Here is an 18,318-nt window from a genome sequence, read left to right as displayed (position 1 = left end):
GCTTTCTATGGGTCTATTTGCAGAAAGCAGCTGGACAGTGAAGCCACTGGACGGTGTCCAGGCACTGACCAGCAGCTTCCTCCTGCTCTTCCTCCTCCTCCTCCTGCTGCCTCCCCACACCGACTACCAGTAAACTTTGGGGACACACGAGTATGTAATCCTACCCACAGTGTGGGAGGTGGACGGTCACCCGATCCACACTCTGAGGGGCAGCACTCACCTGCTCAGGTGTCTGTTTGTACCAAAGTGTAGGCACGACAGGAGGGCAGCCTTTAGGACACAGAGAGAGGGGGATAAAAAGGAGAGAAAAAGAGAGAAAGGAGACAGAAAAAGGGAGAGGGACATATGGAGTTGGGGGGACATGGTCTTAGACAGAGCATAGTTGAGTGTGGACAATGGCATGATGACGAAGAGCTTTGTGGAGATCAGTAAGTTGGACATAACTGGGTCATAGAACTCAACCATCCATTTTCCTTAGTCATGGCTGTTTTTTCCCATCTCTTCTTCATCATCTCTTTTTCTCTTACTTCCATTTTCTCTGTGGTTCCTTTGCCGATGTCATCTCCACTTATCCCTCTGCTTCTTATCTCTTTTTTGCAGATCCTGCTGCCAACACTCCTGCTGCTGATACATCAATAGTAAGTCAACTAAATATAGTCATTGAAGTTAGTGCTGGAACAATTAGTTGATTGTTTTACATCGATGTGAATTGATTCAATAGTTTTGGGGTTCTGGGTTGGGGTACAAAACAAGACATTTAAGGACATTTTCATGAGATAATTCTGATATGCATTTTCCATTATTTTCTGACATTTCAGAGACTGAATTATTAAATTGATTAATCAAAACATTAATCAATAATGAAAGTAATCAATAGTAAACAATGATGGATGGATAAATCAGAGGTTACCTATGTGAAGGAGGGTAATCTGGTTACTAACAGTGACGATAGTTAGACATGTTCTCCACGATGTGACGGCCCTGCTGGGGTTTCTGCACCGTTTTTGTGCTCTTGTTTTTGCTGTTTTTGCATTACAACCTGGCGATTAACAGAGAACACAACAAACATCTAAAAATCACTGATACATTACATCACACATTGCTAAGACTGACAACAATGAACACTCAGGGAGATACAGTGTTATTGTGTGTATGCATGTGTGTGTGTGTGGCCTATTAGCTGTCAGTTTCAGAGCTTGTTTTAGTTAAATTTGGTTATTTTTGCATTCTTCTGAGTGCCGTCCTGTAAGCTCACCCTTGTCCCCTCAGCAGCAGTGTCAAAAAACAGGTAGAACAAAACTTTATGTATTTAAGGAACATTTCCAGGGTTGACTGTCGTGGTGAAAAAAAACATGTAAACATTTTGATCAGTAGGCTACGGCTCACACCATGACAAAACAACTTTTCATTTTGGTGCCATTGGCCAACTAACTGACACATTAACTGGTTTAAAAGCATGAATGAAGTGTTTGAGGTGAGTTACTACCTTTAGCAGACATGCTATAGAGTTGTGATGTCCCATCAAACAGTTGTGAGGATTGCACTTACAGTTTAGAGAAAGTTAAGTGTTTAGTGTTAAGTTTTGAAAAATGAGCCAAAGCGATTGCTTTCTAACAACAAATGTACATTGGTTAAACATTAAACACAAACCTCTGGGATTGCCATGCTGTCAAGATATGTGAAGCCTTCATTTCAAAAGAGAGAAACTTCAGTGTCCTTATTTACAGAGCAGCAAACCTTCAGCATTGTACGAGGGAATCTGCAAGCTTACCTGGCTTTCTGTCTACCCTCTGCATCCACTTTTCATCACACCCAAACGTCTTTTGGCAAGAAGTTTGATCCCAAATACATAAAAACAAATGGTGGATAAAGTCTTCATATACTTGATTTCACAAATTGCTCAGTATGCCTTTTGTTAATGAAATCAGAGTCATATGGATCATTTTCCTCTCTGTTGCCCCCACTTAGGAACTTAAGGCACCTGAACAACCAGACTCCTCCAGGATAGAGGTGATTTCAGTGACGGAGGAAGACCTCCCCACTGTTGAGACCCCCAACACACTGAACGTCAGCCCCCTGGGTAGCTTTGCCCAATCGGAGAAAGAATCTGTCAAACCTGAAGAGCCCCGACCTGCGGCTGCACCCAGCCCGACCATGCCCATCACCAAGGTGCAGCCATTTATGCACGGTGAGACGCTGTGATGTTCTTAAGTTAATGGTACAGCATGAAACCATGGATATGGAGATTACTGCCCACAGTTAGAGTTACAGTGATGTGACTGACTCACTGTGTAACAAGGATAATAGTGCTACATCTGTCCCAGATTGAGTTCTAGCTCTGAGTTCCCCGGTCCTCTTCACTTTCCCTTGAGAAAAAGTGTTCCCTTACCTTACCAGACAATTCTGTTTATTCAGCTTTTAAGATGCTTTCATTGGAGGTAAATGACTATGGATCATTAATGAAGAGGTTTACAGTTAGTTTAGCTCTGCGTAGACACAAAATGTAAAAAATATGACGGAAAGTAAACTCTGCAGTTTAAAATTGCAGAAGGCAGTTTTTGTTTTTTGGCATCATTGGGAAAAAATTCAATAATAACATTTCAGCATATTGTAATTTGAGTGTTCTGAGAGATAACTAGATTGCTGCCCCTCATCATGGCTCTGTTTTTAGACTTATAAAAAATCTAGATAGTGATGGGAGATTTTGGACAATCACAGGTCCTTTCATTGAGAGAGCGTTCCTATTGGCTGTGCTCCGGCTGGTGGGTGGTGCTTAGTATTTCCTGAACTGATCTCAACATGGCTGCCGGGTCACAAACTTTCTCATTTTACAGCTAAACAGTACACTACAAGATGTTTCTGAAAACATCTGAGGCGAGAAATAGACATCACAGTAACAGAATATTGATTCCTATTTGATCAGCACTGCCTAGTTTGACCATTTGATCGGAGTTGGTGAGTGATTGACAGCTGCTCAGAGACGACAGACTCCAGATCAGCTCTGATTGGTTGTATTCCTCCGGTCTGTAAAATCTTGCAGATGCCATTAGGAGCACCGGAGGATGTGTCAGTAGGGGCCAATATGATTTTATCCAGTATGAAGAAGTGATGATGAAGTGGTTGCATTGACACCAGCAGGATGAGGTGGAACACATTATTAAAAGGCTGCATTTAGACTTGATACTGATGTAATGTGTGCTGCTGGCACAAGCTTGTATTATGTCATCAGTTGAAGATTGGCCATATAGCTGAATGACTGACTGATCTATTACTATGTAGGCTACGTGTGTTTCAGTGTGTGTCTCACCACAGCCGAGCTCGTCCTCTCCGTTGTCACAGTGCACCTCTCCGTCACACTGAGCCGAGGGCCGGATGCATTTAGATGATGAGCCACAATGAAACTTCCCCACATAGCTCAGACCCACTGTACACAAGACAGAGAGGCAGATCAAACCCAGATTGAATGATACATTATTGATAGTTTCCCAATATACAGAAATTGTGTTAAAGACCAACGAAGGACTTCAATTGTAATCTTCTATATTTCATTGACGGCTACTGATAAATAGGCTTATGTTGTATGTAAGCATGTCGCACTCAGATTACCTGTCTCATGTGCTACTGTCAGGATATAGTGTTTTATAAAAATAACTTGTTTAATTATATTTGCTCCAACTTGCCTACTCCAGCTTTAATTAACATAACCAAGGTCTTTAGAAACTCTCCTGAAGGGCAAAAGACTGTTTAGGTTGCATTATATACACATTTACAGGGTTTTTTTCCAGCTCTGGAACTATATTTGTTAGGTTAGAACAATATGAATGCTACTACATCACAGCAATCTGTCCTCTTCTCAGTAGAGCGTGTTTTTGATCATTTTTATGATCATTATTATTATTATTATTATTATAGAATAAGACTGGTAGTATTTTCTATTTTTCTTGTCAGAAAATAGAAAGACCTAAACTAACAGTGAATGTATCTACTAACAGTATTGTGTGTGTATCTAAAGCCTTATCTATCTTCTTCTTCAAAAACTATTAAAACCCATCAGTGAGCCTCAGTGTGTCACCGGGTGACATGTTCCTTCATCACCATGAACACACACACTGTACTTTATTCTGACTCAACCCCACACACACACACACACACACCGTCCTGCTGACACTAATACTGACTAGAACACCAGATGTGGATTAATCCGCCGCTGAAAATAGTCCCCAACAAATGCTCTATTAACTCCTGATTGAGTCAAATTTGCTAAAAACTACAGTGACCAGCTGTTTGAGGAATTTAATGAGCATGTTTAGAAAATGAAACTATATATTTGGAGTTGTGTTTAAAGATTTCTGTCTTCAGTAGGATAAATGGACTTGGAGTGCCACAGACGGAGTAGGGAACAAATATAAATACACAAGAAATTAAACTTTCCCACTCTGGTTTTGACTAAAGAAAACAGAGTATTGGTGTGATGATGTCCATTGTTTCATGATGTAAATGGGGCTAAGAGAACACCACATTTCATAGATTGTATGATATTTGAACCGTTGGCAGCTCATATTGTATAATATTTAAACATTGTAGATGTTCATTAAGTATTATGTCTCAATATATAGATATAGAGGATGACTTGGGGAAAAGCTGGAAGAGCAGACTGCTGACCCACCGCTTGGAGCTGCTAATCGCCTTGTGTGTCCTCGTGGTGGTCACTCTCGTTCTCGGCATCGGCCTCGGAGGTAAGGAGCTCAGTGCTGTGTGAACTTTGTCCATTTGGCTTTAATGGAGCCAGTGTAGCGTGGACTGCCTTTGCTCCATCAATATTTGATGCAGCCCTTACATGTTATACAACTTCAGTCCCTCCCGCACAGTGCAGTCAGAATGCATGAGGTCACTGACACATTATTTCCTTCTAGCTTCAATTTGACTGTCAGTTATGTCATGTGAACAGAAACTGCCCTTTTTACATAGAGAGAAGAAAATGAACATGTTAGTTAACAAGTTGACATGAAGAACGTCGTAAGGTGATATGAAATCCTTTGCAGTCAGCAGACATTTTACATCTTTACTCTGTCGGACCTGTACTGACACTATCTTTACATTTATCTCATATCAAAACATTAAAACTAAGATTTGAAAAGTTGGAAGTAAATTTTGAAGGTGTAAACTACGGTTTCAAAAACTGAAGAATAGGATTCAAACTTTGGAAAATAATTTGATATGTTTATGTATATGAAGTAATTGCTTCACTCTTGCAATGTCTGCAGTGTAATGTTTTCAATGTTACAAATCTGTTCACAATCAAATGTTCAAATCATTCAACACATGACTTTCAGAGATTCAATATATTTTCTTTAAAGAGATCCAACACTCTTCAGAGATTCAAATCTGCTCTTGCAGCTTTGCATTCTGGGACTTCTGACAGGGTTTAACCTGTATGGTTTTAACAGGGGAAACACTCAAGATTTCAACATTTACTTTCAACTCAACAAATCTCAGTTTTATCAGTTTGATATATGACAGTGATCTAACCTCATATATTTCCTGCTTTTTTTTGGGCTTCAGTCTGGTCTTCAATAGTAAACACATGATCAGCTGGATTAGGATCAGGTGACAGATTTATTAGACTAAAAACCTTCCTGGTTACCTTCTGCTGTCTGTTGTGCAACTCCAAAATGCTCAATATTAAAGGAACTCTTTTTTTATTGGCACTGTACACATATCACCTGTTGGCATGTTATGTCACCCATAATGTGAGTAAAGACTGCTTTTTCTGCTCAAAACTAGCTTGTATGTGTTTGTTTGAAAGTTCAGTTTAGCTGAATTCTCTGGCCCCCTCCCTAACCATGAGGTAATAGGTTACTGAGATCTATTTATAGTATAAATAGCTAAATGCTGGCTGACGGTGTTAACGCTGCAGTGGGTAGAAATGGAGCAAATATGATTTTAAAAAGTTATTTTTATAGAACGGTCACTATATCCTGACAGTAGTGCATGAGACAGGTAATCTGAGTGTGACATACTTACATACAACATAAGCCTATTTATCAGTACCCGTCAAGGAAATATACAAGATTACACTTGAAGTCCTTTGTTGGTCTTTAACAGAATGTCTTGTGTACAGTGGGTCTGAGCTGTGTGGGGAAGTTTCGTTGTGGCTCATCATCTAAATGCATCCGGCCCTCGGCTCAGTGTGACGGAGAGGTGCACTGTGACAACGGAGAGGACGAGCTCGGCTGTGGTGAGAGACACACTGAAACACGCGTAGCCTACATAGTAATAGATCAGTCAGTCATTCAGCTATATGGCTAATCTTTAACTGATGACATAATACAAGCTTGTGCCAGCAGCACACATTACATCAGTATCAAGTCTAAATGACACACATGCGGCATTTTAATAATGTGTTCCACCTCATCATGCTGGCGCCAATGCAACCAGGTCTGATATTAAAAATCAGATATCAGACAATCAGTGTTGTACAGATCTAATAAGATATGTGATGATTGCGTCATTGTAACAAATATAGACAGTTCAGTTCAGTTTTATTGGGGAAATTAGGTTTGCAGCAACGATAAGCTAGGAACACGTCCATTATTAAAACAAAACATAAGAATACAAATCAGAGAGACGTTCCCACCAGTTCTATTGTAAAGTGCAGAAGCAGAAGCAACAGATAATAGCTTATGATGAGTGACTCTCCACCTCAGTGTTCAGCAGACCAATGGCTACTGGAACAAAGGATGCCTTAAATCTCTTAGTCCTTCCTGCAGAGCCCCTGAAACGCCGGCCCGATGGCAATAACTGGAACTCTCCTGCAGGGGGCGCTCAGAACGATCCAGAATGACACTAGCCTTCCTGAGAACCTGTTGATGGTAGATGTCAATAAAGCCATAAAGGGCCTGATTTACCCCAGTGACTTTACTCTTTTCAGGCTGTTAAGTCTGTTTCAGTTGGACAGGTTGAGGTTGCCGTCAAAGGCAGGGTGGGCCATCTGGAGAAACTAACAAGAGCAAACTAGATTTTAAAAATGATCCAACCGAAAGTGCACAGGTAGACAGGTAGGTAGGTAGACAGACAGGTAGGTTAACAGGTAGTTTGACAGGTAGATAGACAGGTAGGTAAGTAGACAGGCAGCCCTTCCAATCATGACATTCAGGCCGAATGAATTGATTGGATGGTTTATTACAGTCCTGACAGCCACAGATACCAGATTTATTTTCTTTTTTTGTCAGAGCGTTTGATTTATTGATTGCTGTCGGGAGGTTATGAGAATTTCAGCTAATATAACAAAAAAATAATAATAAAAATGTTTCTAAAATCTTTACCAACCCTACCTGTAAACAAATTCTCTCTCTCTTCTCAGAAAAAAAGACTCTTTTGTACTTTTTAAAAAAATGTCCTCTGCATTAGATTCAAAACATAGTTTACTGTCAATAACTGTCCACAAATTCAATATCAGAACCATATATGACGGTCAAATGTCCTCAGTTTTAGCCACATGGGTGAAGGAAGGACTGATCATCAGGTCCATGATCTTGATGCTGCCCCTCAGGAAGCCGCAAGCAACTGAAATAAGTATTCATTTTTATATATTTACACATTAAAGTAAAAATAATTAGGAAAAAAAGAGTAGTACACTGTCTGCTTATAAAAACATACACAATGTTTGTGTTGAATGTTTTTCAAAGCATGTATACATTTCTTTTTCATTTTCATCTATATTGAAATGAAAAACACAATATCTAACAACAAATGCAAAAAGTTGCAAAATCAAACAATATGCGCTCAAACTTAAAAGACAACATCACCACTAACAGAAGTACCAAAGGTAGAGGTGGAAATAAATAAAACCTAGACTGACTATTCTGAAACTCCTCCTGAAAACGAACAAAACGTTAATGATAATATGAAATAGTTACAAATAAAAAAATTTAGATTCCAGCCATGCTGTAAAGGAATAATAAAACTACACTAAAATCATATTTAAAAACTAATAAAAATAAAATAAAAATTAACATAAATTGATTTCAGTTTTAATTTTTTAGCTCTCATATATCTCTACTGAAAAAAGGAATTGAACTCTGTCTGTCTGTCTCTCTGTGTCAGTGCGTCTGAGTGGGAGGAGGTCCGTCCTGCAGGTCCAGAGAGGGGGAGTCTGGAGGACAGTGTGCTCAGAGGGCTGGGATAATCGGCTGGGGGTCTCTGCCTGCAAGCAGCTGGGATACTCCAGGTTTTCATTGTGGCTCAGATCTCTTGTTGTCTTTTCCCTTGTTGTCTCAGCACTTTCTCAGCTCTATCTGCATGTTATGGTGTGATTGGAGATTTGTGTCCATGACCCCCTTTTTCAGCTTTTTGTCTTGATCTGGATTGTCCCTCACCGTTCAGACGGCTGTATGATGGTCCAACACATTTTGTCCAGAGTGAAATATCTCAGCAATTATTAGATGAAACTACTGACTTTTGTTGAACACTTCAGTTGATGACAGAATACCTCTAAAAGTGCTCAGCTACACTTTGAGATGAATGCTAGTTGCCATGCTAACAGGCTAACATGTGGCACAAAACTAAAAGTACTTGATTGGGTTTAGGCACCAAAACTACTTAGTTAAGTTTAGGCACCAAAACCAAAAGTACTCAGTTAGGTTTAGGCACCAAAAGTACTTCATTTGGTTTAGGCACCAAAACTACTTGGTTAGGTTTAGGCACCAAAAGTACTTCATTTGGTTTAGGCACCAAAACTACTTGGTTAGGTTTAGGCACCAAAAGTACTTTGTTAGGTTTAGGCACCAAAAGTACTTTGTTAGGTTTAGGCACCAAAAGTACTTGGTTAGGTTTGGGCACCAAAACTTCTTGGTTACGTTTAGGCACCAAAAGTACTTCATTGGGTTTAGGCACCAAATCCAACACTACTGGGTTAGGTTTAGGAAAACATCATGGTTTGGCTTAAAATAAGTAGGTAAATCCCAGAGGTTATCTCAGGGGGCTTTTCAGGGGGCATGTTGTGTAGTAAAGTGGGTGTGTTGTGTAGTAAAGTGGGTGTTTGCTGTAGTAAAGTGGGTGTTTGCTGTAGTAAAGTGGGTGTTTGCTGTAGTAAAGTGAGTGTGTTGTGTAGTAAAGTGGGTGTGTTGCGTAGTAAAGTGGATGTGTTGCGTAGTAAAGTGGATGTGTTGCGTAGTAAAGTGGATGTGTTGCGTAGTAAAGTGGGTGTGTGCTGTAGTAAAGTGGGTGTGTCGTGTAGTAAAGTGGGTGGGTCGTATAGTAAAGTGGGTGTTTGCTGTAGTGTTTGCTGTAGTAAAGTGGGTGTGTTGTGTAGTAAAGTGGGTGTTTGCTGTAGTGTCTGCTGTAGTAAAGTGGGTGTGTGCTGTAGCCTGCTAGACTGCAGAAAGACCCTCCTTCTTTACACTGGCAGCTGTGCAGGCTAAGGGAGGGGTTCCAGAGTTGTGTTTTGGGTCTGAACACAGTCTTATTAGACAATAAATAGAAAACCTTTTGTTGAACTGGAATGAGGTGTGTTTCATCAAATGGCCATAATAAAGGTTCATAATTAAAGTGCTTCATATGCACATTATAGTAAGATTTTGAGTTCATGTCTGAGCATATCAAAAGCACAAATGCAAAACCCTTTAGGAGGTTGAGTACTTTACATGAGGCCTGAAAAGTTGCTGGGTCTTTTTCATATATTAACATGTCAGTCTCATCCCAATATTTTAAAACTATTGTTATCAGGGTAAAATGTCAACAGCCTAAACATCAGCTGTACATTCTGTCTTTGTTGCTGTGTGTCTGTCAGCTATGTGGAGTCATTCTTCGTCTCTCTGACCACCATTGAGCAGGACCTTCAGGACAACCTGGTGTCCATCAACCTGAGCCAGTCACGGATCATTAAGCTCCAGAACGCCACAACTTCCAGGTAGTAAGCACATCTCCATATGAATGAATGGAAAAGTATGCAAAGTAACTGTGCTAATGGTCAGTCTGGGGTGAGTTGAGCCAGTTTTTAGTTGAGGCGAATGTGGACACATATTTCAGGATGTGGTGCGTCCTTTGGAATAATCACTCTGGATCTAAAATAAGCAGTTTTCAAAACATGACGTTTAAGTGGAGCTTAACTCTAGTGATCAGAAAACGGATGGTTCCATAGAGGAGCTGCTCTTTAACGGAGGTTTAGTCTTCATCCATGAAGCCTTTTGTCTTGTAAAACCAAAAATGCAGTTTGAAAACACTTCGAATGAAGCATAATATGACCTTTGTGACCTTTGAGTGCAGCGTGTTCTTCGTCTCATGTGGTGTGCCAAACCCTAACAGGCTCATTATTACTGTTGGGGAGAACTGCAGTTGCAGTGGGTGAATTCTCCAAACGGACGCTCAAGTATTTTCAAACAGTGTTTTTCTGTTTTACAAGAGAAAAGAATTTCAGGATGAGGACTAAGGAGCAGCGCACAGCAGCTTCCCTTCTATGGGAACCATCGGCGCTATAGTCGTCAGATAAATAAAGTATAATATTTACCTCTGAAATATAGTGGAGGAACCACAACCTTACCAAAGAAGGCTACAGTACATGAGTAAATGTACTTAGTTACTTTACTTCCCACCTTGCTGTCAGTTATCTTCATTGACTTTGATGAGTGTAACTGCTTTTCAGTAACTGTTGGAGTCAATCTAAGAAATATTCTTCTACTTTCTGTTTCCTGATCTGTAAAGTCACTGGACAATAAACCTTCACTTGTAGTACTTCTAGTACTTCTAGTACTTCTCCATGTTTGCTGAGTTTCTCTGTGATTTGACCTCCACAGTAAGGCTCAGTGCAGCTCAGGGAAGGTGGCCACTCTGAAATGTCTGGGTGAGGAAACACGCTGCAGATTGAGTGATCTTTGAGATGGAGTCAAGAGGAGCACACATGCTCTTGCATGGCATGCAAATGTGTGTGTTTCTTCTGTGTGTCTTTGTTGGAGTGTATGCAGGTTCGTGTGTTGTTACTTTAGTAGTCTGTATTTAAAAATCGCCCCATAAAGACGACCACAGCTGTGTTTTATGACGTTCACATGGAACACTTTGTTAACTGAGAGGCGAACAGCAAGGCTTTAATGGAGTCACATAACTGATGTGTGTGTGTGTGTGTGCATGACTGTATTTATGTGGCTTGTATGTATTTGTGCATGTACGTCGGCATGTTCTATGGTTCAACTAGTATGGATTTGCCATATTATACCTGCAGTGGATGACCTAAATCAAATTATACTTTGCATTTGGATTAAGAGATAAGGAAATACCCAGAATCACCGTATTATCATCAGCATCCGGACCGTGAAGAGACATTGCCGTGAATTCAGAAGAAAACAACATTCTGATTTGAGTTGTTTTCTCAACTGTATGACTTTAATCGACTTTAATCCTGTAAATTCCACGTTTTTCTCTCTGAATATTACCCCTCTCTCTCAGCTCCGTAATTATAATTTTTTTTACATACAATGGCCCTAATACACCGTCGTAGTACAAGACAAGTGACCCACAGCAACTATTCAGTGGGAGGAGAAACTCAGGAACACATGACACTTACTGACTGATATTTAATAAAGCTAGTATCAGCCCTCCAGCACATGGTGTTAATCCAGTGCGTGTGAATCAGTACTGTGTTTGTATCCATGCCTTAGAGAGGTGCACGAGCTGACCTATGACCCTCCATGCGTCTGTCCTCAGAGTGCGGCTCTAGGCCCCGGTACAGCACTCGGATCGTCGGAGGTAACATCTCCAAGCCGGGTCAGTTCCCCTGGCAGGTCAGCCTCCACTTCAGCAGTCCAGAGGTAATGTGTGGAGGCTCCATCATCACATCACGCTGGGTCCTCACTGCAGCACACTGTGTGTACGGGTGAGTCACACAATCTACATATGAGATGTTATACTGTGCAAGCATCCAGAGGATGCAAATGATCTCACAGGCAGAACCCAGGCTGTTCAGATTGACGGTTCTGCCTCGGAGGTATTGCAAGTAAAAAAGGTGGCCCCTCAAGGTTCAGTTCTGGGCCTGTTATTATTTACTATATACATAAATAACCTTGGACAGAATATTCCAAACTCAGCCTTTCATTTCTACGCTGATGACACTGTCATCTACTGTTCTGCACCCACTCCTGCTAAGGCCTTTAAATATCTATAACATGCTTTTGATAGGGTACAAGAGCAGCTTTGTCATCTGCAACTTGTTCAGAGGAGGTATGTAATAAGGAAAATTACCCATTACTTTATGTACAGTTGCCAATTAAAGCTCCACATTGGTTTAAGTCAAAATGTCAAAATGACTTAATCTGAAAAGAACGAGGGATTTATTACTGGACACAGTGGGAGGACATGTCCCCCTCCTTTTCCCCCTTTTACAGTTTCAGCTTGATTTTCGTCCTAAAATCTCACTAAAATCATCTTGTGACTGATGTGAGGTGAGAGGAACTGATAGTGTTTATATGCTCATCTGAGTCAGCTTCCGTTATTACAGTGCACTCACAGCAGCTGAGCTTTATTAGCTTCCTTTGCATGTTTTTCAGATATAAAAGTATATAACAAAAGTAAACCTTTATTTACAGTTTGTTTGTTTTTTTTACCCTAAAAACATTCTGTAATTGAACATCAGTCAAAGATAATGCAGCAAAGGCCAGTGCTTATTATAATACATTATAAAACATCCTAATGAGCTCCTAACTGGCCAAGTAACACTAACTTTTTGGTCTAAGAGTGTTTCACAAAGCATTGCAGCTCTAAATGTAGTTACACACAGTCCTCAGAACTCCTAAACTACTCACAATTAGTCCCCTGCTGCAAGTGTAAGCACTTTGGAAATGACAACAATAACACATTTTTAAAAGCATATATTGATTTAATATGGATCCAATCAGCTCAATCTAAACAAGCCAACAGAACTGGAAACGCTGCACTATATACATTCAGACCCTATTCTGTTCAACAGATTATTAAGTGTACATTAAAAGATCACAGACAATACATGAATGTATTAAGATGATTTGATTTCTGATGCTGGATGACTCTGTAAAATTGGTGCCATTTGTACAATTATATTAGATGTTTGGCAGGGACAGGTCTCGAGAAACACCTCGGAGGGTATTAAAAAGTCTTAAATTTGAATTTACAAAAATGTTTTTCCTGCCTGCTGTAGGCAGGAAAGCTTCTGTTAAATTCATAATTTTTCATTGCTTAATCCATCCATCCACTTTCTGCCACTTATTTGGGTCCAGGTCGCAATAATTGAATTAATTATATCGTTAGGAATTATTGTAAGAAACTTGCTGGTATCATAAAGAAAATGTGATATAATAAATAATTCTAGGCCGACATATTTTAAGACTGACAGGTGTGACCATGAAACAGGTATTAAATTATATTCTATGTGGTATTAAAAAAGTCTTGGTGAACTCTGCAGAAACCCTGATCAATACATTCACCAACACAGACCGGTCACCTGCCAGCCAATCACTGTAGAGTAGAGCTGAGTGCGTTTGTTCATGAAACATGATGTCATCCATAGTTTTCTCAGTTCCTCAGTAAAAGTGTCTCAGCAGCTTTGTGAAAAGGTCTAAAGAAGAAACTCTTCGCTCAGAACCTTTAGCGACCTTTAGGAGTACTCTTTAGACATCCTGCGCTCCATACTGCACATGCACACTAACACTAACTCCTTTAACCTGGCAGGGTGACAGACTCCCAATAAAACAGGCTACTTGTTTACTGAACATGTGACTTGTGTTTAAAGTGGTGATTGGCTGGTATTTAAGAGAGAAAACAGCACTGTAGCCTGTAGGATTTAGTGTTTCACTGTGTCTTCTGCTGTCCGTCATCAGGTTTGCAGACCTCTCCAACTGGACGGTCCTTGCGGGGCTGACGAAGCAGCCGGTCCAAATGACTCAGTCTCTGGCTGTTGAGCAGATCATATACCACGCTCGCTACAGAGGACTGGACTACGACATCGCACTGATGAAACTGAACACGTCACTTGCTTTCAATGGTATTGGATGTTTGTTTTCCTCACTCTCTCTTTTTCAATAACAACCGTCTCTATGTTCCAATATTCATACATTCTTAGCTCAAAGCTGGACAGATCTCTTCTATTGCATTTCAGCAGCTTCAACATCAGACTCAGAGTAGACCAAAGAGTTCAGTTCAGGATCTGAGAACACATAACCTCACCCTGTTCCCGGTGGAACTGCTCAGCTCAAACTATGGTTGTACTGTGCAGCTTCCAGATGTGAAGGCCCCTTGAAAGATCAAGGGGCTGCGTTGGTGGGGGGGGGTTGTTGAGAAGGTGGAAAAACAACCCAGGAAGTTCAATTCAAAGATCACTGTAGTAAATGTATTATCTTCATCATCATATCTTGTGCACAAAATCATTTTAATAAACAATGAAACAGGACACCGATCTTCTCAGATCAGATCATTCTATAAAAACTATTCTTCTCTTCGTGGTGCAAACAGCTAAAGATCTTAAAAAAAACCTTCTTACAACCACAGTAACAATCACACCAGCAGCCCTCTCCATAGTTACATCTTTATTCATGCCCATGCACTGCTGAACACATGAATATCCAGCTTCCCATACAGCATGCAGGCTAATAAGAATAAAATGAGAGTCCCAACTCAACATCCTCTCATTTAGCAGGATGGAGTTGTTTGTGTGAAGCTGCTGAATGCCGTGTGTAGCCACCACCTGAGTTATTATTATATATTATAGTTATTCCACATGATCTGCATGATTATGGTGGAAACAGCGCACACACATTGTTGTGTACTGGGAGATGTAGTTCCTTAAATTTCTCCTCTGTAGGTTTTGTGGAGCCCATCTGCCTGCCAAACTACGGGGAGGAGTTTGAGGAGGGCACCATGTGCTGGATCTCTGGATGGGGAGCAACAGATGAAGACGGTGAGTCTGAACATGGAAAACAGATGATTTGAATGGAGTGGAATGTAATAACCTCTCTGACACGCACATGCTTGAAATGACGTGCTTTTTCCAGGAGAGAGCAGTGTGTACCTGCGCTCGGCCGTGGTGCCGCTCGTCTCCACTAAGACCTGCAACCGGCCAGAGGTTTACCACGGCTTCATCTCCTCCTGGATGATCTGTGCAGGATACCTGGAGGGAGGAATCGACTCCTGTCAGGTACACATGCTTTTCTTTACAGGGGGGACATATCATGCACATCCGTCTGGGTATCTGGAGTTCCTGCCAACCCACAAACTGTGAAATAAGACAACCAGATCAGTTGTTTGTGGGCTGTCTAGATCAGAGAACATGTGATTCAACAAGCCAATCAGATGTGGCTCCCCTTCCTATGTCACATGTAGCTCATTAGAATATACTGCCCACAGCTGGAGAACTACCTTTGTAAAGGTGCAGCATATTTTTCTCTCAAGCCAATGAGAGCAGACTGAGCTTCTTAAAGAGACAGGCGCTAAAACGGAGCGTTTCAGGCAGAGGGTGAATACAGTGTATTCATTCAGACAGGATGAGAAGAATAATGTGAACGGTGCCATGTGAATCGTAGTATCAGAGCTCTACTGATGATGACTTTCTATGTTCAGGTACAACCTACTCAGGGTTGATTGAACTGACCCTGATCAGCTGTTCTGGAACCGAAAAACCGAAAATTACGTCCTAACGTCTTTTCCTAACCATTTTTCCTTGACCTCAATGGAAAACGACATGAGGTCAAGGAAAGATGTGAAGGAGAATTCATAAGGACTTAGGAAAAGACAACCGTGGTGTTAAGAGAGTCTGACTGCACTAACACTAGGCTCCGTAATTATGATGTGACAGCGGCGAATGTTAGTGATGCGGGTCTGCTGTGGTGAAACCACAATGTTCCGAAGATGGACTACAAAAGGTGCTGCTTCCCCCCGTGCGTTATTAAATTTTGTTTTTCAGTGACAGGCTGTCAGTTTTTTGAGTCACCAGCCACCACTGGTGAGAGTAAAGAATGCATGTGTATAAATATGTGTATGTGAGAGTGAAAATATATGTATGTGTTGAAAAGTAAAGTATATATGTATGTGAAAGGAGAATATATGTGTGTGAAAGGAGAATGTATGTGTGTGTGTGCAAGTGAAAATATAAATTTATGTATGTGAAAGGAGAATATATGTGTGTGCGAGTGCAAGAATGAATTATGTCTTGTACGGCCCCTCATAGTTTATGTTCAGCTGACCTGCACTGACTAAAAATGTGTCTTGCTCACACTAACAATTAAGAATTCCTTTAATCAACTGAATGCCGCGTTACAACCTCATCATGTCTTCTCCAGGAATTTACAGTTTTACAATTATCTGTTCCTTTCTAGGAAATGACTAGTGAACTATGGGACCTGTGAAATAAAATGTCACCAGAAGCTTAAATTCCAACTACTAAAACTTTCAAAACTTCAAAGAAATAAAGTTACTGATTTTAAAATCCCTCCAACAGTTCACACTGATCTTGTGTGTGTGTGTTTGTGAGGCTGTGAAGCGTTGGTGAGACCTGGACTGTGTCTTCCTCAGGGGGACAGTGGAGGTCCTCTGGCCTGTGAGGACTCGTCTGGATGGAAGCTGGTTGGTGCCACCAGCTGGGGAGAAGGCTGCGCTATGAGGAACAAGCCGGGCGTTTACACGCGCGTTACACAGGCGCTGAGCTGGATCCACCAACAGATGGAGGTCAGTTCATGAATAGATGTGTCTGTTTCAGAACCTGCAGGGTTTGGCCTTTGGAGACCTTCATCCTGAACCAGGTTCAGCATATGGTCAGCATGAAGAACCCTGAATAAAGATAGAAGCCTCAGTTAGAAGAGCCTTATCAACCCATTATGAAGTAGTTCCACTGTAAACAGAACAGCGTTTCCATGTTGACATGTCACAGTAGGAAAAGCAGTATAAATAGAAATATAAATAGTATAAATAAGTATAAATAATGAATTTAGTTGCTTCAGTTTCAGGGTCCTGGGACGGGTTTTTCTGTAGTGTTAGGCCTCATTTAATTTCATCTTAGATTAGTCAAATATACTAATTATTACCACCAGGTTAGCTCTGAACTAAAACCCTTGTTTCCATGGTAACAGTCAGTAAAAGGAGGCTCATTATTGGTTTGTTTGATCAGTAACCTGTTGGACATCTAGAGCAGTGAGGACGTCGTTGTCCAGGGCATCTGTCCTGAAGCCATCAGCTCTGCTACAGACATTTTATTCTGTATTGTTACACTCTTCTCTGAATTTTCACAGTAAAATGTCCTCGTAACATTTTCTGCTGGAGTGAACGGAGCTAAACTGGGCTGATGTTATACTATATATACTATATTATACTGATATTACTCAGTCAGCCATGTTTAGTTTGAAAAAAAAGAAAGAAAACATCTTGCAACAGATAATTAGTCCAATTTAAAATAGTGAAGAAATAGACAACTTTGTACAATGGACGACTTTAAACGTCTATCTGAAGTCTGATTACTCAGATCTAAGCCATCCGAGTCCATGTGTGTGTGTGTGTGTGGTAACAGTAGCATTAGGATATTAGGAGTGGTAGAGGAATGATATAAACTGTTCAACATGGCCATGAGGCTGTTCTGAGTGACGGCTTTCAGTCTTAAATACAGAATTTTGAACAAACACTTCAGTTGAACTGTTTCCTGTGTTAAAGCTTAACTGACCGACTGACTAACTGAGCAGCGTGTAGCACCGGCTGTTGGTGACCTTGTAGTGTGATGTTTGACCAACAGCTGCAGCAGCTGGCTAGGGCCTATTTTCAGCTGTCTTTATATCGTAAAAGCTTTGAAATGCTACACTTGACACAAAGTTCCTCTCACTATTTAGACATAAACTGGGCCTCTTTTCCAAGTAAAATCTCTCACAGAACACATGGAAACAAACTCCAACCACTAGGAGAGGAGGGAAAATCTAAATGCAGGAGTTTGTTGTTTGTATATTCTGCATAAACAAACCCACTTTTTATGGGAATATCCATATGGATCATTTTATTAACTTTCACTAAATACTGTATATTTAACAATCTTAGAAACTTTCAAAATAAAGGTTTGCTTGGCCATAGAAGGTCATAAAGATGGTGGGTTTAAACTGAGTGAGATGTTAGCAGAGATCTGGATCATTCTACCCTACATGTGTCCATGTCTGTGTCCATTTGGGTTGAAATCGTCCATTTTTACATTGTCTTTCAGAGAGAAGAGGCTCACAATTCTCCAGCTCTGAGCAAAGACAACTGAAGCACCAAGACTTCTCACAGGATTCTGCTCGGATGTTTCCACATTTGACAAATAAAAGAGAAAACTATAGCGATAAACTTTCA

At 40.6% G+C, this 18,318-nt stretch overlaps 1 protein-coding gene across 1 annotated transcript; it reads left to right on the top strand.

The window, feature by feature from the left end:
* The first annotated feature begins 403 nt into the window (after nt 1-403).
* On the top strand, nt 404-18,313 carry tmprss3a (transmembrane serine protease 3a). Its single transcript, XM_037790158.1, has 14 exons — nt 404-428; nt 601-638; nt 1,969-2,188; nt 4,617-4,736; nt 6,122-6,238; nt 8,107-8,230; nt 9,791-9,910; nt 10,794-10,840; nt 11,698-11,866; nt 13,842-14,005; nt 14,822-14,917; nt 15,012-15,154; nt 16,528-16,680; nt 18,191-18,313. Exons 1-14 carry the CDS (start codon nt 404-406, stop codon nt 18,233-18,235), a joined length of 1,581 nt encoding a protein of 526 aa, XP_037646086.1. The 3' UTR covers nt 18,236-18,313.
* The last annotated feature ends 5 nt before the right edge of the window (nt 18,314-18,318 follow it).

Source organism: Sebastes umbrosus, chromosome 13 (assembly GCF_015220745.1).
Source record: "Sebastes umbrosus isolate fSebUmb1 chromosome 13, fSebUmb1.pri, whole genome shotgun sequence".
Classification (NCBI taxonomy): domain Eukaryota; kingdom Metazoa; phylum Chordata; class Actinopteri; order Perciformes; family Sebastidae; genus Sebastes; species Sebastes umbrosus.
This window is presented reverse-complemented; position numbering and strand designations above follow the sequence as displayed.

Bases quoted from the DNA above. Each gene is read 5' to 3' on its own strand.
- tmprss3a (XM_037790158.1), top strand. From the start codon at position 404: ATGACGAAGAGCTTTGTGGAGATCA. The intron at 8,231-9,790 runs GTTTTCATTGTG...TGTGTCTGTCAG, and splicing joins AAGCAGCTGGGATACTCCAG to CTATGTGGAGTCATTCTTCG. The intron at 11,867-13,841 runs GTGAGTCACACA...GTCCGTCATCAG, and splicing joins GCAGCACACTGTGTGTACGG to GTTTGCAGACCTCTCCAACT.